This window comes from Pteropus medius, unplaced genomic scaffold (genome assembly GCF_902729225.1).
Source record: "Pteropus medius unplaced genomic scaffold, Ma_sr-lr_union100, whole genome shotgun sequence".
Taxonomy (NCBI): Eukaryota; Metazoa; Chordata; class Mammalia; order Chiroptera; family Pteropodidae; genus Pteropus; species Pteropus medius.
The window spans coordinates 16137614-16161124 of record NW_024349803.1 but is presented as its reverse complement, the minus strand read 5'-3'; the positions used below and the strand labels follow the sequence as shown (position 1 = coordinate 16161124).

Sequence of the window (23511 nt, the reverse complement as noted above, 5' to 3'; positions counted from 1 at the left end):
CCTAGGGTTTCACACGTACCCTTTGGGGCTCACTCTGTGTTTATTCCTTGGCTCTTCTGAACTGCCTGCTTCCTTTCGTCTCTTTTTAGAATGTTTAACTTTTGGTCTCCTCTTATGTTTCCTTCTTCTGCTTCTCTCATGTTCAATTTCACTTTCTGAAGATGATTCTGAAGAGGAAGAGGAATTGGAAGAGGAATCCGAGTCTTCTGAATGAGTTGGTTTCTTCCTTTTTTTCTCAAAAACTTTTAAAGAAATATTAACAAAAATATTAGTACTGGATTTCAGTGCTTACCTTTCAGAGTGAAAAAAATGTGATTACTAAGTATCGTAAAACATGCTTTATGGATTGCAAACTAAAAACAAAAATTTAAATAAACTTTTTTCAAGGTGATAATACAATTTGCTGGTGAGATTGTGAAGTAACAAAGCCCTTGCCTTCATGAAGTCTATTTGCTGATGGGCTGGATACAGGGTATGATAGAGAGGTATCAGGGCTATTGCTATACCGCTTGTGAGTTTTTTTCCACTACCGACATCCAGGAGGTATCTGTAAGTTATAGTCTTCAACATGCATTACCTGTACCCTAGCTTCCTTTATCCCTAAAAAATCCTTACCATCTTTTGTTGATTTCGTGGCAAGCACCCCACAGTCAATAACTCGCACATCTGCATAAGGTCTGCTTGCGGCATCAGTTTTCAGATTTTCAATTTGTTCGATTACTTCAAAACCAGAAATAACAAGTCCAAAGACAACATGTACCCTGTCACAATACAGATTCAAGAAAAAATTGGTTTGCTGAAAATTAAGCCAAGACAAGTAATCAAGACAATTACTGTAACATGACGTATCCATAGACCTAAAAATAAAAGCAGAGTGTTTCATGTATGAAACCACTAGAAGGGAATTAGAACTTAGTTTTCTGCCTTTAAAACAATAGTTCTTAACTATTTCATAGTAGAGTCCTGTAACAGTCAGATTGTATGTGATACTCAGAAACCACCCTTACAGGGTCACTCAAAACTACACGGCTGAGAAGCTCATCATGGGCCCCAGTAAAGACCCCTTCAGTGACATGAGAGCCATGGGGTCTCAAGGCTACTGTACCCTGTGATCCTCAAGGAATAATGTGGCTGTGAGATATTAACTCAGAGACCAAGAGCGCCCCCTTGAGAATTTGCTCAGGGTCCAATCTGTTTTGGACTGGCCACCCAAATACCTCCCCAAGGTAATAACATAACTCTTACCCATCCAGGTGCGGAGCAGGTTTTGTGGTGCTGTGTAATAAACATCAACGCAAAGAGGATGGCAAAGCCCAGGTGTTCAGGTGAACAGAGCAGAAGGGTTTAAAGCACAGCATGTGGAGAACAAAGAGGTGAAGATAAAAAAGAGAGGGGGGAAAAGTTAAACATGATATACATCTATACTTAAGAACCTTAAAAACAATACTAACCGATTTACTGATTAAAACTCTAAAGATTATAAAGAATTAAAAAATTTTGTCTATTTCTCCAATATGAAAACTATTTATATGTATACATATGCAATAGGTTTGATATATATAGCACAGATATTAAAATTCAAGTTACTCTCAAATCCAAAACAATAAAAACAAACTTAAAATTTATCAAGATAAAAAAAGTACCTATCCTCTGCCCTATGGAAAGAAAAGTGTATGACCAACACTTGCTCCACACACTTAAATGAGTTCTCTTTGTAGATTTGCTGCTGAAGTGAGTGTGAGTTCTTTTACTGTTTCTCATATTGAGTCAGTCTGTATCTTTTAGGCAGGGGGATTGGGAGGGATGCCTCAGGAATTCTATCTCTAGAACTTCCTGCTCTCTTCCTTCACCTAAGGTGAAACTCTGCCACTCACAGCAACTCTGAAGATGCAATAGGGAGCAACCCTTCTTTCAAATTTCAGCTGGCCCGGCTTCCGACGGCAAATTAAGTAATGATGGATAACATTATAGACATTTTAAATTTCCATGGCCCAGAAAACACCCAACCAGCTTCTTCCATGGTCACAAACTGGCAGATAGTCACTCTTGGGAAGCCTATGGGGTACATGTAATTTAAGGTATTTTGAACTCAAGCTAGTTTTCCCATAGAATTTTCAAAGATCTTCATACTTGTGAAATGCAGTTAAAAAATATCAAAAGCAGGTATAACTAGACTCAGAAGCATACATCACAAGCATTTTAGTTTATAAGAATGAGAAATAGATATTTGAGAGAAAGGTCACTGGGTATCAGGCCATGTTAAAGCAGTCAATTGTACCAGAAGTTCCCATATCAATTTTTATATTCATTCTAAGGTAATTCTAAGACATGTAAGTCAATAAAATACAACTTAACCTTCACGATAAGACTAAAAATCATTATTCTACAAAGAATTGTAACACTTACACTTACATTAATAAAATTCAGTTCTGGCAGACCACTACATAATTTAATTTAAAAATTAAAATGTCAACTTAAGAAGTTACAGAATTTTAAAGGGAATCTTGAGTTTTAAAACCACTAGTCTCAAATGATCCTTAGAAAATTGAGAAGTGGTAATTCAAGTAATGTAAAAGTAAAAATAAATAAAAACAGGCAGAAAAAAGAAAATCTAGCAAACTGGTGAGGCACTAATGCTTAAATCATTAAACTAGCATCCAGAAACTACCTTGGACAATAACTTTAAGATAGAAATGTGTTTCCCACAATTATAAAACTTAATCAAAGCACACTAAAGATGGGAAGAAATCAGTCCATATGCTGGGGAGTGATTCCATTGCATGAAAGATGTGAAGAGGTAAAAAATGTAAAGGTGAAAATGTTCTACCATGTAAGGCATCAGTCTCAAATATGTAGCAGCGAAAACGAGATAGTTTATTGGTTAGATTTATTCCTCCTCCTTCCTTGATCCTCTTTCTCACAACCCTCAATCTTCTGGTACTGGGGGAAGGTCTACAGATTTTTCTAAAACACACAGAGCCCAATTCGATTTGCCACTTCGGCTAATAGGAGTGCTGTAAAAGCCACCTTATAGCAAACCTTGGAGCAAATGGTAAGATTAAAACATTCTAGCTAACTGCAGTGATGTAGGAATATACTACCTGAGACTCAATTTGAAGATAGAATAGCTAAATGTATGACACATTCATGTTTTGTTTTTAATTCAAATGAAAACTGAAGACAAATGAACTTGGTCCTTTTCTGCAATAGTGTAGAAGGCAGCAACAATTCTTTGAAGGACAAATTTCAGCTGGCCCACTGTACCTAGACCGGTATAAATAATTAAATCCATTATTCACATCTGCAATTCAGGATGCAGAAGTACAAATTTTACCTTAACTGGGTTTGACAACATAATAAGAATACTGAAGGGACCTTATCTTAAAAAAAAGAAGCCTTCTAGGGTTCCAGCCTACGTTCCAGGAGCTGAAATCCCAACACATAAAGCAAGCTTACTGACTGACATTGGGCTGACCCTAGACATGGATAAACAGAGGGTATGTTCAATCCGAGCTGTTCAATTCTACTAAAAGGAACAGAAAGACTTCATCCCAACACTCTTAACTGTACTGGTCTTTCAAAACTATACAGTTGTACAGATCCATGCAGTGGTGACATATGCTCAGTAAGTTAAGACCTTAAGGCCAGAGACCATCGTAAATAAGTTCATGCTTAAGAAAAAACACCTAAAGGAGAAACAACCACAAAGAACATTTCAAATTATAAAAGCTTTCAATATTTTCACATTTCCATCTTCTCCTGTCACTTAGGCAATGATTTTCCAGGTTCCCCCGATCCCTGAATCTACTTTAAAAATATATGCGCAAGGGTTCATTTAAACCTTGTGAATCCTAATGTCACTGTTACTCCAAAAAACAATGTACATTTTTACACCATTATCAAAGAAGCTATTGGCCTTATACAGAATTAATGGCTCTGTACTAAAATGAGATCTAAAACCTTTATATACAACAAAACTCCCACCCCAAAGATGTATGGAAACCTGGTAGAAACAAGCCACTGAAATTAAAACAGACTTCCCAGGATTAATTGCGAACAATAAAACACAGTTGTTTTACACATATTGCTGCCATACAGATCAAGCAGAGTTTTTTCTTAAAATTGTTCAATGAACATATAACAATAGGATTAAAGAGATAAAGGCAAAGAAAGAAAAAGAGCCTTAGAGTAATGAGACATTACCTTTGGATCGCACGGTGTAACACTCTTTCTGTAAATTTTACACAAAAATGGCAAGAAATAAATTGTAATACACTTTTAAGACAAGACTGAATCTATGTTTTAATATCAATATAACTTTGAAATTAAATATTTTCAAGTTTTATGCAAAGCAAGAAAGCTTTCTAAAATGGAGGGCTCTAAATTTTCTTTCACATAAGTATGTATGTAGAGATGAACTGTGCTTAAGAAACGCTTTGTGGTGAAAGTTGGAACCTGCTCATATTGTAACATCAGAGTGTTAATAATAGCTATTAGCAAAACATTACATTTCATTTCACAAATCCTAGAAACTAGCTAAATCAACTAACATCTTTCTCAAAAAGAGAATAATGTATCCTGGGTAAACATAAACATAAAACCTAAATGCCCAGGAGCAGTTAACAGCAGTGGAAAGCAAAGATTTCAATGGAAAGAACTGAGTTAAGAGAATTCAAAACAAACCAAATTTCTGGGAACATTTTTTATTAATTCACTTCAAATAGTTAAAGAACCATTCATGCTTCTACATTTGAAAACTTTTTTTTCAGTCACATATCACAACAGACATTAGAAGTTAATAGGCAAATGTTTGGACGATAGTTATTGTTCATTGCCATTGCAGATACATTTGTAAGTTAAGTCATTGAAAATAAGTCACAGCATAACTAGAATTTTAAGAAACTTCTCAAAAGAGAAAAAGGCAAGAGAAATGAAAATATAAGTATGCTATTAAATCTTGGCTACAGTACTTCCTTTTCCTGTCTAATCTCTGATTTTCCCCATATATTTTTTTCAAAGGATATATACTGTCTGACCAATTTTTACTCTATTAAACTTTCAATATATGCTACTCAGATCAAAACTGTGGACAAAATTCTATATAGGGGTTTTGGACATACTAAATATTGAAATACTTAAAAACAAGCTTTAATTTGTCATAAAGGCATTGATCCATGAATTACTATCAAAAAAGAATATGTTTCAAATAATATGGCGTTTTCAATGAATGTTGTAAAAAAAATGTGACTCTAGGTATAAAGTAGAATGGGATAAATAAACAAAAATAACATATTTCTGATTAATGTAGCCTTTAACATGCAATTTTTTTCCCCTTCAACTCCTGAAACTATCACACCATCATGGAAGAGGCAACAAATTGTACAGAATGACAAAGCTTGTGTAAGGGCAATAGAAACTAACCAAGCCACATTACAGTGCTCTATGCCTGTGTTCCAAAAGTCACCAAAATAGAAGAGCTGTGAAAAATTCAGCGCTAATATTAACATAATACACATCAATACATATGTCACATAAATACTAAGTGATATTAAGACTGAGTATTAGGAATGATATCTGATATTCAGAGAACTTGGCTTATGGTTAAGTTTCATGAACGAACATCTCTGTTCATGAAAAATCTTGAAATTAACGTACAAAGTTATTATCCCAAAAATGGAAGGAAAAAGCTAGAACTTCTCAGCTTATCAACACTTACTAGCATTTCTTCTCACACAAATTCACGAATATGTGGAGGAAAAAAGCATTTCTATTCAATCGACTTTTGCTACCCAAAATGTCAACACAGCTTTATAAACCCCTTAAAACCAAACCAACTTCCTTAGTTACACTACTCTGAAATGATCAGGACTTCCCTCTCATTCAGGTGAGTAGCCATTTGCAAGTCCGATTCTCAAGTGACAGAACACATCCTAGAACTTCTTTTGTTTTCTTCCTATAGTCCTATTTATGACCTTTAAAATATAACAAATGCCTTCTGCTTAAAGGCAAGTTTGACTTTTCTGTATTATCTTGTTTTCTCATCTTTTTATAACTATCATGACCACCGACAGTGGCCAATGACAGAAACTGTTCTCCAAAGCTCTGCAGGTCTTTCTGCTCCATGGTTGTGATATAAGGCCTGCAAAGACTAAGAGAAGGGGGACAACGGCAACTGCCACACACCCCTGTTCTAACAGCAGTGGATGAAGAGACTGCAGCTGCTGCTGATTTAGGCAAATGAGCCCAAAGCTGCTTGCAGCACCTTTCAGACTGATGAAAATCAGGCCGTTACAACTGTGTCCTTCAGGTTAAGACAATGTTTGCATGTAAATCATTCCGCATATTTAGAAACTTAGCATCAACCTACAAAACTTTCTTCTTTTTGTCTACATTTTCAGACCAAAATATTTACTTTATTTTAGAAAGTGGAGTGTGTTTTATAAATGGAAAAGGAAAGATAAAACTCAAGGTCCATAGTAAATAAAACTAAAACTAAAGCTTCCTGATATCTAGGTTAGTGCTCTACTCCAGAACAGTTATTTGATATAAAGCTATAAACTCCCTACCTCACCTTTTTCATGAGTACTTTAGGCTATATTTTCTTTATCTTTTTGATGTATACAAAGATAATGAAAATGAAGGCCAGAATTACTACGCTGTTCTTACTTACAGTTGAAGGAAAAGAAAAGTGTGGCGTTTTTTAAATGTATCAATTTATTTTCCAGTAATGGCTCGATGCTTCTGACACCTAACTGAAATCAATTCAGAGCAGGAAGGTCAATAAGATCACATGGCTTACAGTGGGCAGCATTCTCTAACTATCAATTTCTCCTAGATTATGAATAAAATTTCTGTAACCCGGACTTCACATGGTTTTTCTTCCTTAGTTAGCATTATATATAAAATGAAAGTGTTGGACTAGATGATCTCTAAATCCTTTTCCACTCTAAGACTTTATATTTATATTCAAAAGCTTTTATTGTGGCTTCTCCTATCTTTGGCTTAAAACATAAGTAATAATAAAATGATTAAATACTGAGTTAACTTAGTTATTGCTTTGGTTCAAGGCCTTTGAATTCCTTCAAAAACACCTCAACAGGAACCATTATTTCCTCAGTGATTCTTGGGGACAGTACCATATATCACTTCTTTCACGTTTCTTGAGCAGTACTATTTCCAAAAGAATCAGTTTTCTTCTATGCAGGCCCCCAAAACAAAATCACTACAACTAATACAGTAGTAGACATGAGCAGTTATTGCAAAACTTACAAATAGCTTCATAGAAGAAAATCTGATTTTCATCATATACATAATTGTTCCACCCCAAAAAAGCAATATATGCAAAATTATGTGTAATAAAAATGGTGCATGCATAGGAAGGAGAGGCTCTAAATGGATAAGTAATGAAGACAATAGTCATTGCACGAAGCACAAGAATCCTTGAGGAACATTTTGAAAATACCCACACAAATAGCACCAAATTTACTCCTTAGGAATTGCAAAGTAACAGATTTAGAACATAAACTACAAATACGATTTTGCAAGGATACAGTAAAAGTCCTTAGTAAGCCCATAAAAGAGGAACTATAAAGGCAATTCTTGGCATTTTACCATCCATTCTTACAATATCCTTTCTTTTTTCAAACTGCAGAACTGTTGCCCAAGGTGCCATAGAAAGAGTGTGGTAAGAGGGTAAAAGGCAGGGAAGCCGTCTGAGCTCTGAGATCACCAACCCTCAAAACCTCAAGTTTCAGAGCTATTACCTGTGATCACATATACAACCTGAAGATAGCACATTGTACTTTTTTACAACTTCTGACTCTAAAGGATTTAGGCTTGTGAGATATGGATTTTCAAAGAGTTTTCTTTTATGGGAAAAACCTTCTCCACTTTACCTATCCTTTCTATAAAAGCAAGGAAATGTTTTGTTTAGAGATATGAACATTAGTTTGATTTTTACACTGCAATCTACTGGGAACTGGTATTTTCAAGCCAGCATTAAAAAAGCACATTCATAAAAATTTCTTTAAAAAAATTGATAAGAATTTGTTTGTGTGTGCAAAAACACTATTACTTCCAAGACTGCTTTTAACTGGAAACTCATTTCCAGAAGTAAATTTCAAACTAAAACTAGAAAATTTTCTTTCACTCACAGGTTCACAGTGATTTTAATGCCATCTACAGTTAATTAGGAAAACAAGTTTAAAATTTTTAATCTTAATTTACTGATGTTAAAATTTTCATTTGGTATTCCTTGTCAAAAACAGCAGTCTGCTATAAAATTAAGAAATAGCCTTAATTTTGTTTTGATGCTAAACATTCTGAGGAAAGACTTAAGCAAGTACTAAATAACATAGAAAAAAGACACTAAATTTTTTGAAGGGAGAATTTCATATACTAGATTTTAACTAATATATGTAAGTACACTGGTTTTAACTCTTAACATTTTAGAAACAAGCTAATCGATAACAATGAGAAGTTGCTGCTATCTGATAAATCAAATTTTACATGTACTGATATAAAAAAAGGAAATCTAAAAGAAACTTTAGAGCCCTCAGGTGGTAGCTTCTTGACCAATGAATCATTAGTTTATCATGTTCAGTTCAGATAAGCTTAAAAATGGAAATGGGAAAACTCAATCAAAGAGTAAACAGCTTCTATATTTAATTACCATTTAAAAAGTTTTTCAAGATATTTCCCACTACTTTTTTTGGCCCTGAGGAAGGTTAAGAATAGAAAAATACTCTATAAAGAAATGTAACAACGAGTACTCTCTGGGATCAAAACAAGATATAGGAACTACTGTTTAAGGTCTTCCTTTTTTTCCTGTACGACTCCAAGCATTATCATCTTCTATCAGCTTTCCATTTTTAGGACATTCTTAGGAACAGAATGCCCCTTATCTGAACTTTATCAGATCATGTTGGAAATCTATTTATCAGACAAATTTACAATGTGAGATTTATTATATATGAACTCCTTTAAAGACAGGGAAGCGCCATTCATACTAATCCATTCAGAAAGATGACCTAAAAAACCACTTTTTCTGATTAAACCATGAGTAAAATATTTCTCCAATATACACAGCACAACTGTAGTGATTTACTTCCAATCTAAAGCATTAAACTTCATGCTAGACAATTACCTTTCATATTTTATATCATGGGATTATAATAAAAAGTAGGTTTTGGAGTAGCTGTAGATAAAGAATATAAAAGTATGCCAGAAGTCTTTCAGATGAGAAATAAGTAAGGTTTTGGTTGTGCATGCATGTACATATAAAGGTGTTTCTTTTTTTAAAAGCAAATTTAGCGCTCTGAAGTTTCCTGAGTGATACTCTCATAAATTGTGGTGGGAATGACAGCATCATTGAGTTATCTCAATTATGCATAGAGCTCTCATAAGGTTTGAGTTTTTAAAAATGCTGGCTCAACAGCGAATCACTTATTTCTATACAGTATCAGAAAATAATAGTATCTCTCTCAAACTGGCTCAAAGAGCAACAGTAAGAGAAAAAGCAACCATACAATGGTTTATTCAAACCAACTGCTTTCCACGCTATGGGCACATCTAGTCCCAGTCTATGAACAATTTTTAAATGTTCATCCATAGCTTATTTTCCAATCTAGCTTTGGTAAACTAAGCACCCAAATTTGTTAAGAGTCAAAGTCAATTTCTTTTTGTAAAATGACAACATATTTTAAAGATAATGTATACATCTTCAAGTTACGTCTTTTAAGTACCATTCTTCAAAACCAGAATATATGCTGAATGCTGAGGTGGCTGCTAGAACTGATCGATTACTATATCAGAAATTAAAAATAAAACCCAAGCTGACAGCATGCTAGCATTAAACTTGGTTTAACTACACCACCTTTCCCATGAACAGCGCTTCTCTGTCTAAGACAAGCTCATCTCCGGATCACGCCCACTCACATGAAAAACTGGGACCCATTGGTGTGCTTCCCGCGGTTCGCCATTGACAAAAGGAACGCTCTGTCGTGTTTGAGAACAAAGTTTTCGTCTGTTTGAAGAAAGCACAAATCCGTCAGTCTCCAATTATAAGCCACTTTTAAAGTGTCATGTTCACAGAAATAAATAGAAAGCAAAAGGTGAAATTCCTCTTCTGGTCAGTACAGATACTTGACTGAACATTTAGAAAAAAATTTTTTAACTAATTGAATAACAAAAGAATAAAAACACCAAGAAACACTACTTAAAGCTTTGAGGAAAAGAACATATATTTAATACTTTATACAAATAGCCTTAGAACAGTCACTTTTAATAGTAACGTACTTTGGCTAAATAATATTTAAGCTATAACTTTCAGGGAAAACTAGTAAAGAAATTTTAGAAAAATCTCTATTTAGTAAATCTCATGTCCTCCAAATTTCCAATTATCCTGCCTAATGCATTATACATGGGAGATGTCTAATAATCTTCTTATGTGCTTAATTTCTACATGGTAAATGTATTATTTAATTGAACTGAAGTTATAGACTATAAGAGCAAAAATTCAAAATAATATAAATTAAGTTGTAGGGACATGTTTAAATTAAGTATGTGGATTCTTTCTAATCAACAGGATCACAAAATTACGCAAGGCAGAAAGTCCTGTAAAAACAACTTAATTGGCAAAATACAATTTTAAGATACACAGTATCTGCCACAGGGAACAACCACATTAAAGTGGCCTACCAGCATTAATTTCAAAGCTACATGCTAACAGAACCAGCCAGAAAGCTGTTTCTTACTAGTTCAAAGGAAAAACTGTCATAAAGATTACTTAGAGATTATTTTAATTCCAGCAGAAGTATCTTGAGAATTTAAATTTCCTTTTAACATTCATACAAACAAATCTTTCTTTAGAACAAACAGAAACATAGAAAACTTTAAAAAATGATTACCTTGGGAACAGGCTTCTGAAAAAGAGTAGTAATCCATTTTTCCCCAAAAGAAATATAAAACACTATTATAACACTGAAGCTATCATGGCATTAAAACCTAGTAATATTGGATCCCATTATAAATCTCTGCAACTGACTTTTCTAAGGCTTTTTGGGGCAAGTGTAATAGTTAGATTTATGTAAATGCTACTACTGTAGGAATAATACACAATCATATAGTTCTAGTATACAAAAGAAAACATACAAACCTTGGAGAAATACCAACTTTTATTCAAAGAAATTGCTTGATTTAGGGAAAAAAAAAACACAACCAGATTCTTTGCCCTGATGTGGAACTAATAACCCATCAGGAAAAGAAAAAAGATACAGATGCATGTATGGAACAGTATACAAAATTTTCCAAGTCTTCAAGCAATACTGAAATCCAGCCACAACCTGACCCAGACTGTCCATAAATTTATTAGGAAGGGTGCAAGGGAACAGAATTGGAGTTTGTGTTACTGAGCTTCGTTCTCTTACCTTTTCATTTTGCAAAAGACCACATTCTCTATAAACAAAAGAATATGTTGACAGTTTTAGGCAGGAAGATAGGAGTTTTCATGTATATAGTTGCCTAACCTCCATGCTGAAAGTCATGTTTAACTGTAACGTTAGCCTTAATTAATCTTGTCAATTAAAAGTTACATATTACAGTATAATTTATCCCCAAGTTCATGCAAATAAAGTATTTTCATGCAGCATTAGTTTCATGCAAAAAGTGAACTATAAGTAAACCTCTTCTCATTAAAAGTACATGATCAAACTTGCTTTAATATCAGAACTGAAACAAGAGATCATAAAATACTAAGGCTTACCTTTAAAATATCCACCATAAATTGATTCTCCGCCTTTTCCATTACCTGCAAATAAGGAACTACATTAAACTAAAATGAAAAGTAAAAATATACTAATACATATAAATTACTTTTTATGGTTTCAATTTGCTGAAGGAGATAATGCCTTGTAATTGTTGCAGATAATCAACGTTCTAACAATCCTCAATAAACCTCATCTTGAAAATATAAGTGCAACCCTATTATAATAAATACTGTTAAAGTAATCATCTCCATAACCCATTTATTTCAAACAGTAACCACACCAATAAAATTTGAGAACAATAAAAACAATCAAACAGTATTTTGGCATTTGTTGTAAGGTAATTCACCAAGTAATTATAATATTATTAAAACTGCATAAAAACAAAATGTCTTAGTATTTTGCTTTTTCATACATTCTAGGTCTACAACATTCATTCATCCAATAACTACTCACTGATTACCTAATACTTATATCATACTGTAAGTGATATAATATTTACAGTTAAAAATAATAATGTGCACTTTAGAAACTGACAGATCAAGTTATTAGGAGCATAACTTTTAGCTCTACCTTCACTGAAGTCCCCACCCTGAATCATAAAGTTTTTAACCACACGATGGAATGTAGAACCTTTATAACATAACTTCTTCCCAGTTGTTTTCCCAAGGCCTTTCTCCCCTAGGGGGGAAAAAAAAAAAGAAGTTTAGCTACAAAAACATCCTTCCATGGAAAGTACCATTCAATTAATCCTTTGTCAAATCCCTCCTGTGTGTTGAGCGCTGTAAGAGACACAAGAGGTACAGTGTGACAATTTAATACATACACACCAAAATAAATAACATAAAGCAGCATGCAAATGTTAAATTGTGTGGTATAGACTCTACATGCTACAGGAGAAAAGATCAAAACTGGTTATCACTCCAGTAAAAGAAGGTAGTACAAAGATTGTGTATGCATGTGTGTGTGTCCAAGTGTGGATTTCACATTTTAAATTTGCTATTTCCATTTTTAAAGTAACAGTATAGATGTTTTTCCTCCCAATTTTTCTACTTTTTGAAAATATAAATCCAATTATACATAATAAAAAAATAACTTCACTATGTTTTGCCCCTCTATTTTCTAATCCTAAATTTCTTGTGAAATCTGGAGTGCTATATTTGTTCAGAGTACCAAAATTTGTAAAATTCTACCCAAACAAATCAGTTTTGAAAATGCTATTATTTTATAAACTACAATGTATAGAGAAGATTTCATTACACACACTAGTACTTTATTATTCATTTTTGAAACCACATCTTCTCTCTTCCCTTTAAGAAATGGTTTTCTGATTTCATATCAATGAAAATAATATTTTTATTTGCCAAACTCATTTCACAGCCCGTTACTTTTTAGGAAAATATCTACTCTGTTAAGTAAGGTCAAATTGTAAGCCATGACTTCTCACTGGAAATAATTTAATAATTCATTTACCTGAGCAGAGGCAAAGGAAGTTTTTGCATGTTTTTGGACATATGTCTGAGAAGAGCTGAAACATAATGCGACCAACTGAAATGAAACACATGAGAAAAAAAAAGTAAGCAAGTTGATTAAATATACATTTTATATGGGAGACATAAAATAGGTCAACAGAATTAACAAAACTGGAAAGTCCATTTTTATAATTCATTTAAATTTCTTAGGTTTCACATGAAAGAATTTAACTGGGCAATACCAACTATAAGAACTCCACTGTTTTGCTAGTGTTAGAATTCACATGCAGCCCAAGCCCTAAAAGTGTAAGATTTTAAGTGTCTTTTAAGGGGCCCTATTAGATTCCTTTCAGTAGAGAACCCTACTTGAACTATTAATCTTCTTTAAAAATACTCTGGATAACAGTTTTCTAATCTCTGCTTGGACCCCTCCGGTAATGAGAGCACATCGCATCCTAAGACAGTCATTCTGGCCAGTAATGTTAGAGGAAAGAACTTCTGTCCTCGACAGTCAGCTTTGCACCTCTGCACAAGAACTATTTATAGACAACTTCCTGAACTGCCAACAGCAAATAAAAATGTTATTCTATTCCCTGAGACAGCAGGAAAGAGAATAGGTTATGGTGCCTTAAAAACAAAAACAAAAACACCCCTCCAATAAACAGGAAATGGAAAGAAGCAAGTCTGCAAGTTCGATTTTACTATGCCATAGAGAAGAAGCATTTCACAAACTTTTTGGTCTCAGGACTCCTTTCAACTCTTAAAAATTATTGCACTTTTAAAATGTGGGTTATATTTATTGTTATTTTCCATGTTATAAATGAAAACTCAGATATTTTTCAAACATAAAAATACACAAGTGCATGTTCCATCAGCTGTCAGAACAGTTACATCATAATATATTGTCTCCTGAGTTAAGGAACTCTGCTGATGCCTGTGGAAACTAATGCTGCTTCTGAATGAATAAGCTCTCAGGAATATTTGTTACTCAATTCTTCTTATACTTTAGTGGGATTTAATAATCTTTTAGAATCAGTCACTACTGTCAACATTGCCTTTTATATATACTAAGATTTCTCCCAAAGAATTGCCACTATGCCAATGAATACACTGCTCTGTAAAGATTAAAGTCTGAAACTAGTTAGTGTAAGCATTAGTTTGGTGTTTTTAAGGTAAAAAATACATGAATAAGGACAATAGTAACAAAGAGCAGCAATGGCTTCTGACCTTAATCACAACATACCAACATGCAGATCCTTAAAAAGAAGAAAAACAGAGAACAATGCTGAGATTAATCAGGTAATAAAAACACATTTTAAATGTTGGCTACAGACAGGAAAAGCCAAGACACACCTATGTCATGTAGTAATCCCGAGTTGGCAGGAATAAAATCAGCAAGTACCCAGAATCTGAATAAAATCAAATATCAGTATTACTGTTCCTTGTTCTCAGAAACAGCTGTGCTGGAATTGCAGGTGCAATGGTGAGGAAGGAGACACATATTATGGACATAAAAGATATGGTTGTTGTAAAAATGAACACTGGTGGGGAAAATAATGTAGGAGATGATACACTATAAAAGGTAAAGAAATCATATACACAATTACGAATAAGGATAAGAACAAAGGTAGGAAAAGTTCATACTGGGTAGGCAGAGAGCAAAATCTAAGAGGAAATTCAGGGGTTAAGCATTTCAACAAAATCAAGCCATTTACTCCAACATTATTTACTGACATCCTCTCCATGAATCAGGTTTTCCAACGGTATATAAGACACAATGCCCTTTTGGGGAGCTCATATCTTAGCTGGGAATGATGGACACAAACTGCTGTACAATGTGATAAGTGATCAGTGGTATGAACAAAGTACACTTATCTCCAACCTGGGCCTGACTGATACGTGTCGGGGCAGGGCTGTTTTACTCATCGCCACTGATTTGTACGGTGCCTGGTACAGAATGAGTACTCAATATTCGAATAATAATAATAAAAGCACTTGAAAGAAAATTATTCAAAGATAAAGATTAATGAAATATAAATGAAGGACTACTTCAATATACAGATCAAAAGTATTCATTATATACCAGCAAAAGTTATTACAAGTAGAACATCAAGACATAGAGCTTAACAAAATCTATTTATTTTCAGATATATAAAGGAAAAGAATCTTTCTAGCAACCAGGGTTGGTAAGAAAAGGTACATTTTCTCTATTTCACTGGCAGGGTCAATAGGGAGACTTTGTCAAAGTAGATAAAGAGGAAATATGTGTTTAGGAACACTTAAACACAATCACCTGTAAAACTAAAAATATATTAAACATCTTTCAAAAGACTGCGATGGAGCAACCCATGTCGAAAGATACAAAACAAAGGAAGCAGTCAGAAAACATAAGTAAGATGTAAGATAAGGTAAAAGACCAAACAGCTTTATAATTATTTAGGCACATACAACTTTTTTCATAACATGTCAATCAACAACCAGTTAGAGGTATCCTGCAGATAGTACAAGTAAAAATTCTCGAAAGAGAATTTATTGGCTCATGTAGTTAGCTGACAAGGACACTGGCTCAGATTCAAAGAACTATAAGAACTAGGATGTTGGGAAATGATGCTAACTCTTAGAGCTGCCAGGTCTCATAAGGCAAAAAGTGTTAAATACCACCATTTTTTGGTCCCAATCAATGCATACAGTCGTAAATATTTTCATTAATCAATCAGACCAAAGATAAATTAATCACTCAACTCAGGAAGATAAAAAGAAACAAATCTAAGAAAAATATAAAAGTTTTAATAAAAGTAAAAGCAGAATGAATTAAAACAACAGAAAGATACTAGACTTGATAAATAAATTCCAAAACTGGCTCTTTCGGGGAAAAAACAAAGGAGGAATACTAAAATTTAGAATAAAAAATTGTAAGTATGGATTACAACTTCGTGCTGATACAGACTAAAAAACAGACCCAAGAAAGAAATTAAATAACTCTACAGACATGGGTAAATTACTTCTCATCTTGAAGTAACATTAAAGTGTGATATCATCTCAACTGTTTCAGAGCACAGCAAGATGAAGTTTAACGAATTTTATGAAGCAATTTAAATTGAAACCAAAGCCTGAGAAAGATATAAAACAAATTCAAAACCCTATATAGCAGTCTCATTTTTAAATAGGCACTATTAGATATTAGAAAATCTATTAATATAATTTATTGAAATGAAGGAAGAACTCTATAAAAATCCTGTGATGGAAATCAAAAGAGCATTTGATGAAAGTCTGCATTCACCCTTTACCATAAACACAAATATCCTAAGACACCCTTCAAATCAACAGCCAGCATTATGGTTAACAATGGAACACTAATACAGCACCAATCCCATTAATGTAAGTAACAAGTCAAAAGTGCTTGTTAGTGTCACTATTGTCGAATGTTGTTCTAGAAATTCTAGCCAATGAAGTAGACAAGAGAATATGAGAAGTATATTTATCAATAAAAAGAGCAATTTATTATTTGGAAGACATGACTGCACACCTAAAAAACCTAAAAGAACTAAAATATTAACAGTCATTAAAATTGTTGATATTTGTCTTATGACCAATAAGAACTAGTAGAAAAAATAATAAAAATCACATTCTCAACAGCAACAAAAAAACATTAAGCTACTTAGCCGTAAGCGTGTGGGACCTACAAAAACAAAACTACAAAACTCTGAGAGGCATAAAGGTAACCAGAACAAAAGGAGAGACATAGCTTTTCTTAGAAAAGAAGACTCAAAATTGCAAATTTGTCAAATTTTACTTAAAGAAACCTATCTTTAATTGCAAGCCCCAAAAGTACTAATGAGATTTCCAGAGGAACTTGACAAAATGATCTTGGTCATTTGAATGAACATGCAACACAACACTGCTCTTGATCTTGCAAACTTTATTTTGAAATTTTTAACTCTATAAAGATGTTTTGCCATATAAACTTCCTCCCTCCCGCTCTACACAATTTTTTTCTGGAACAAACTGAAAGTTAAAGACACTGTGATGCTTAATTACTTTAGTATGTACTCCTAAAGAACAAGGATATTCTCCTCCTTAACCTCAATACCACTATCATACCCAAGAAATGTAATAGTAATTTAACAATACAGTCTAACACTTAGTCCATGTTCAGATTTACCCAACTGTTTCCACAATGCCCCTTATATCTATTTTTTTTAAAAAACTAGTAACCTAACCGAGGATTATGAATTAAGTTGTCTGTCATGCTTCGGTCTCTTTCAATTGAAAACAATCCCCATCTTTATGGCTTTTTTCACATCTTACCAGGAAGCTTATGTCAGTTTGACCCATTACTGGTGATACTAACATGAAGTATTACCCAGATCTCTCAGCTGTAAAGGTACTCCCTCCCCCACTTTAAAGATACTTTCAACCAAAGGTTTGGCCATTGATGATCTTTTCCTAAAACAATTATTATACTGAGGGTTGCAAAATTATTCTTCTAATTCCATCATTTCTTCGATATTTATCCAGCTTTAATTCTTCTGTTAAGAGGTTCACCAACTCATCCCACGTCAAGATTGATGGAGTAACAAGGCAAAGATTGTCAGCTCTAATATGCAGACGCTACAGAAGCTGTGTCTGAGAAAAGTAAATAAAACTTATGTCTTATTTAAATCACTGTTATTTAGTCTTTATCTTAGCAATCAACACTATAATATATTCTAACTAATAGATACTTTCATTCCATGGTAGACTATATAGCCATTAAAAGATTATATAAAGCTTAATTCATTAAAGTAGAAAAAGAAGGTGCAGAATGTGCTGTTCAACAGAAAAAGTCAAGTCAGAAAACAGCATGTAGCACATTATTTTTTTAAAATGTGTGTGTACATGTACACAGATAAGATATTCAGAAAAGGTTATGATTATCCCTGCATGGCAGGACTTCAAGGCAAGTTTACTTTTTAAAAAATATGACTGGAATTTTTATAATGAGCATGTACTATTTTTACTAACAGAAAAACAAAGAAGTCTTTTATGGCTTAAAGGGGGCCAAACAGATGCAACAAGAGTTCAGGTCACACAATTTAGAACTCGCAAATTAACTTTCCTGATGATAATGTTCCTTTCTTTCTCTAAAGTGTCATTCATAAATAGTGGCAGTCTCCATCCTAAATCTCACACATTTAAAAAATCAACTTTAAATCGGTGATTTGGAATTCAGAAAGCATTTGCTAATAAAAACAATGTTTTAAATGGCAAGTAACTTCTGAGAACAGCCAAAAAAGCCTACCTGATTGCATAATGCCAATGTAATTAAGCAAATAAAATGAACGCTATTAGCCTAAATTCTAGGAAGGGTGGAAGAAGTAAAAAGAGAAGTTTCTCATTCCCTTCTGTATGCAATGACAGTGGAACATAAACTTAGGAAATAAGTTTTTGGGTTTTTTTTTTAAAGAATTCCCTCCAGCCATATCTACCTTCTTTCCTGAGGTGCTTCACCCTCCAGCCAACAAGCAACCCAATGCTTCCCTTCCCTACTTGAATCTGCAAGGAACTCCACAATATTAAACTATTAAATCATCCGTTTGGCACAGTAGTCACGGTACAATGGATACGAGAGAAAACCAAGGCTAGAGCTTTGGCTTTGACAAGTACCAGCTATGTGAACTTGGATGAGTGAATTACCCCCTCTGTTTACAGTAAAACTCCATATGAGTCTGCCTTCAAAACCATCCAAACAGGCCTGGTGTTATTACTGGGATTCTTCAGGCCCAATTTCTAAAAGAATAAAGGAAAAGGAGTGGGCGGGGAACCAAACTGAAACGAGCCTTTTTCTGAAAATGTGAACAAAAATTCTTAATCTACAAAGGTCTGCATAATACCTTAATATGAAAGCCCCTTGACTCAGTGCCAGTGCTTATGCTCATACAATTAAAGCAACTTTAAAAACGACTATGTGAGATGCTGTGCTCGGTTTTTTACAAATATAGTCTGCTCTTCAATAACATGATAGAATTTAAAGAAACGCTGCATTTCAAAATCACATGTAGAAACAACTGTTTCCATGGCAAAATGGGAGTTGGGGGACGAGGTAATTTCAGGTTGAAGAAGGATTTTTTTCTTTAAGAGTATCAATAGTCGTGTTTTCAGCTATGAGGGTATGTTATAAAACCTGAACACCACTGAGGAAATCCTACAATTGATCACAGTTGGCTTTGGCTTCCTCTCTCAGCACTGTCTTAGCATTAGGACAGACAAGAATAACTCAGGATGGCAGCGCTGCTTAACTGTCCTCTCCTCCCACAGCACTTGTTCCCTACCTTGTTCTGATTGTTATTACACAAACAGTAGTCTGCCTAATTAACAGAGTGCTCCTTAATTAAGCAATCTTCTCCATTGGAATAAATTCATATTACAAAAAGATAATCTGTAAGACAGGTAGTTGTATTACTTAATTACTCTTCCCAACATTACATAGGCACTATTACGCCCAAGTCTTCTTTAATTTATGAGTATATAAAAACGGGAGAAATCATTTAAATAGTGCAGACCACTGCATGCAGTTACTCTATTCATGCATAAGTTTATGTATGACCCAGAGTGAGCTAGAGAGGAGATGGATTTCTCCTGTTTCCTCAATACAAATCGGTTTCCTCACCCTCTCTCAAAGTAGGAGCTATCTTGAGTCTAAAGTTTAAAGGTAATTTTGAATATAAGCAAACTCTGCCATACTGCTGTCTTTACAACCACATTTACAAAGAGGTCAAGTGGTTTGCTCAAGATCACAAGCAATACTCAAATTTCTGTCTGGCTCTTTACTTAAAACAAATTTCTCGGTATCACTTATTAAGGACACATTTTCAGTTCAGTTTTTTTGGATCCATGTGAACCTTAAGCAGTAAAGTAAAACTACCCATTTCAACTATATCCCCATTTTTATCTATACTGATAAATTGCCAGGGTTTTATGATATTGCTCTGAGGCCCACGTAAAGAAAAATTCCCATGTCAAGCACTCCTTCAAAGAACACCGTGGTTATCACTTCCGAAAACCAATTTTAAGCCTCTGACAAATACAAAATGAGTAATGCTCTCAAACTTTTTGGTCTCGGAACGAGTAAACACTCTCTCTTAAAGGAAAAGACAATCAAAGACAGTAACTCCACAATGATACAAATGTTGGAATTATTCCAGACTTTAAAATAGCTATTACAACCATACTCCACTAAGGACGAACACTCTTTAAAAGAATGGAAAAATAGAAAGCTTTAAGCAAAATCCAAAGGAAATTCTAAACACAATAATCAAAATGAGAAATTCATTGGGTGGACTCATCAACAGAATGGAAATGACATAGGCAAAAGTCAGTGAATGTGAAGACCAACTAACAGAAATTACCCAATCTGAAAAAGAGAGAAAAGACTGGGGGGGGGGGCGGGGAAGGATGAATAAACCTAGACCTCTTGGGTGAATGCTATAGCATCTGTTGGCCAATATCAAAAGATCTGGCCATGGCCATGCTACTCTGAACAACCCCTATCTGCTCGATCTCGTTCTAGTCTAGGAAACTAACCAGAGTCGGACTTGGTTAACAGAAGTTGGATGGGAGACTACCACCTAGGAAGACCGGTGCTGTAGGCGTTAAAAAAAAAAAAAAAAAAAAAAAAAGATCTGATATCTGTGTCATCATAGTCCCAGAAAGAGAGGAAAAAGGAGTACTGGAAAGAAAACATATTTAAAGAAATAATAGCTGAAAACTTCCTAAAACTTTCCTTTAGCAAAGACAGACAGATTCAAAAAATAAGTAAACCCCAAAGAGAATATATAAAAAGAAATTCAGACCCAGGCACAGCAAAATCAAACTGCTAAAAACTAAAGACAAAGTAAAAATGTTGAATACAGCCAGATAATAACACATTACATATGGGGTAACAACAATTTGAATGACTATGGATTTCTTATAAGAAACCACATAGATCAGAAAGCAACAGAACATTTTTCAAGCGCTAAAAGAAAATAGGTGTCAACCCAGAATTCTACGTCTAGTGAAAATATCTTTCAAGAATAAAGGAAAAATAAAATTTTCAGGTGAAGGAAATCAAAGAATTTGCTGGCAGAAGATAAGCTCTATAAAAATGCTAAACACTCCTCAGGTGGAAGGGAAATGATACCAGAGGGAAATTGGAACTTCAAGAATGAACAAAGCAAAATAAATGGTAAAAATGTGGCTAAATATGAGTATTTTTTCTTTTAAACAGTACAGAGGTTTTTTTCTTTTTTTACACCTGTCATGCCATGAATTCACGGGGAATGGGTTCCAGCAGCTCGGGCTCCTTTCCACTAGTTCTCACAAAGTGAGCTTCTCTGGGCGTAGCAGGCTGGCACTTCAGTTGAACCCAGGTACCTTTCTCTTTGGCTTCCTTCTTTTCCTGATCACCTTCCTTCACACCTTTCAGGAAGCTACCTCAGCTCTTAGAGTCCTTAATACGCACATTAATTCTCTTGGTGAGAATCTTGTCCGTTTACAACACTGCCAGCCGCATGCTGGGCAACACTGTAGACTCCTCCAGTTTTGCCAAGGTAACATTTGAGGGCCATTCCTTTATGAACAGTGCCCATTGCCTCGATGTCTACAGTATCACCTTTCTTGTAGATTCCCATGCATGTGGCCAAAGAAACAACTCTGTTTTCTAAAAGGCCTAGCAAACATACAGAGGGTGCTTCTCCTCTTTCTCTTTGTGTTGGTCATTTTGGTGGATTACTGAAAGATGGCGGTTCCTGCCTAAAGGAAATATTTTTTTCTCCTTTTAAGCTCTTGCAAGTATGTGTAACAATTGAAAGCAAAAGTTTTCAATGTAGCTCTAATACATATGACAAATACAACATAAGGTGAGATAAAGGAATATTATACAGTAGGATGGTTTCAACAGTGCGCTTGAAGTGGTAAATAATAATACAACATAAGGTGAGATAAAGGAATATCATACAGTAGGATGGTTTCAACAGTGCACTTGAAGTGGCAAATATTAATTCTAAGCGCTCTATGAAAAGCCATGTATACATACTGTTATCTCTAGAGTTAACTACTAAAAAACCATAGAAAAAACATCAAAAATTCAATATAAAAATTAAAAATACTAAAAAATGTTCAAATAATCCAAAAGGCAAGAAAATGGAATGAAAGCAGAGAAAGTAAAAACAAGTGTTAGACAAATCCAAATGTAACAATTACATTAAGTGTAAACAGTCTAAATATATCAATTAAAAGAGATTGAGAGAATGAATAAAAAAACAAGACATCTATTCGCTATGTACAAGTAACCCACTTTAAATATAATGATATAAGTAGGTTAAAAGAAAAAGGACAGAAAATGACAAACCATATAAACACTAATATAAAGAAAGCTGGAGTACCTGTATTCGTATCAAAGTAGACTTAAGAGCAAGGAAAACTACCAGAAATAAAAAGGATCATTACATAATGATAAAAGGGTCAATTCAGTAAGAAGGCATAACAATCCTAAATGTGTACGCATCCATCTAACAGAAGAGTCTTAAATGAAGCAAAAAGTAAGAGAACTGAAAGAAGTAAAATCATTAATAGACAAGTGCAAAATATTCAAGTAGTTGGAAATCAAAACACTTCTAAATCATTCATCAGTCAAAGACTAAGTCTCAAGGAAAATTAGAAAATATTTTGAACTGAAAGAAAGCAATCTATCAAAATTCATGGGGTACACGAAATGTCAGGTCCTTCATACAGAGGGAAACTTATAGCATTAAATGTTGACATTAGAAAAGAAAGGTCTCAAGTCAACAATCCAAGTTTCCACTTTAAGAAACAAGAAAAAGAACAAAATAAAGCCAAAGCGAGCATTAGACAGGAAATAAAGATAGGAGTAGAAATCAGTGAAATTGAAAACAAGAGGAAAAAAATCAATGACATAAAAATCTGGTTGAAATAATAAAATTGATACACCTCTAGCCAAACTGACCAAGGAAAAAAGACAAAACGCACAAATTATCAATATTAGGAATGAAGGAGGAGATATCACTACAGATCCCACAGATATTAAGGGACTAGGTCAAACAACCTTATGCACATGAAGTTAATAACTTAGATAAAATGGACCAATTTCTTAAAAGCCACAAACTATCAAAACTCATTCAAGGAGAAATAACACGAATAGTTCTTTAGCTATTAAAGAAATGAAAATCTTAATTTAAAACCTTTCGAAAAATTTTTCTGTGGAACATTCCTGGAATTATTTCAAATAGGAACCACCT

At 34.0% G+C, this 23511-nt stretch overlaps 1 protein-coding gene across 12 annotated transcripts in view; it reads right to left on the bottom strand.

Moving 5' to 3' along the window:
* NKTR (natural killer cell triggering receptor) overlaps nt 1-23511 on the bottom strand; it is a 43890-nt gene that overhangs the window by 17847 nt on the left and 2532 nt on the right. For 4 of the 12 annotated variants that reach the window (XM_039837418.1, XM_039837420.1, XM_039837422.1 and 1 more), the window contains exons 3-9: nt 13236-13310; nt 12336-12443; nt 11762-11806; nt 9937-10024; nt 1246-1275; nt 616-761; nt 20-242 (exon numbers count right to left, since the gene is read on the bottom strand). In XM_039837418.1, coding sequence (XP_039693352.1) covers nt 20-242; nt 616-761; nt 1246-1275; nt 9937-10024; nt 11762-11806; nt 12336-12443; nt 13236-13310 — 715 coding nt within the window. The other 8 variants (XR_005647500.1, XR_005647499.1, XR_005647501.1 and 5 more) reach the window with 8 other exon arrangements.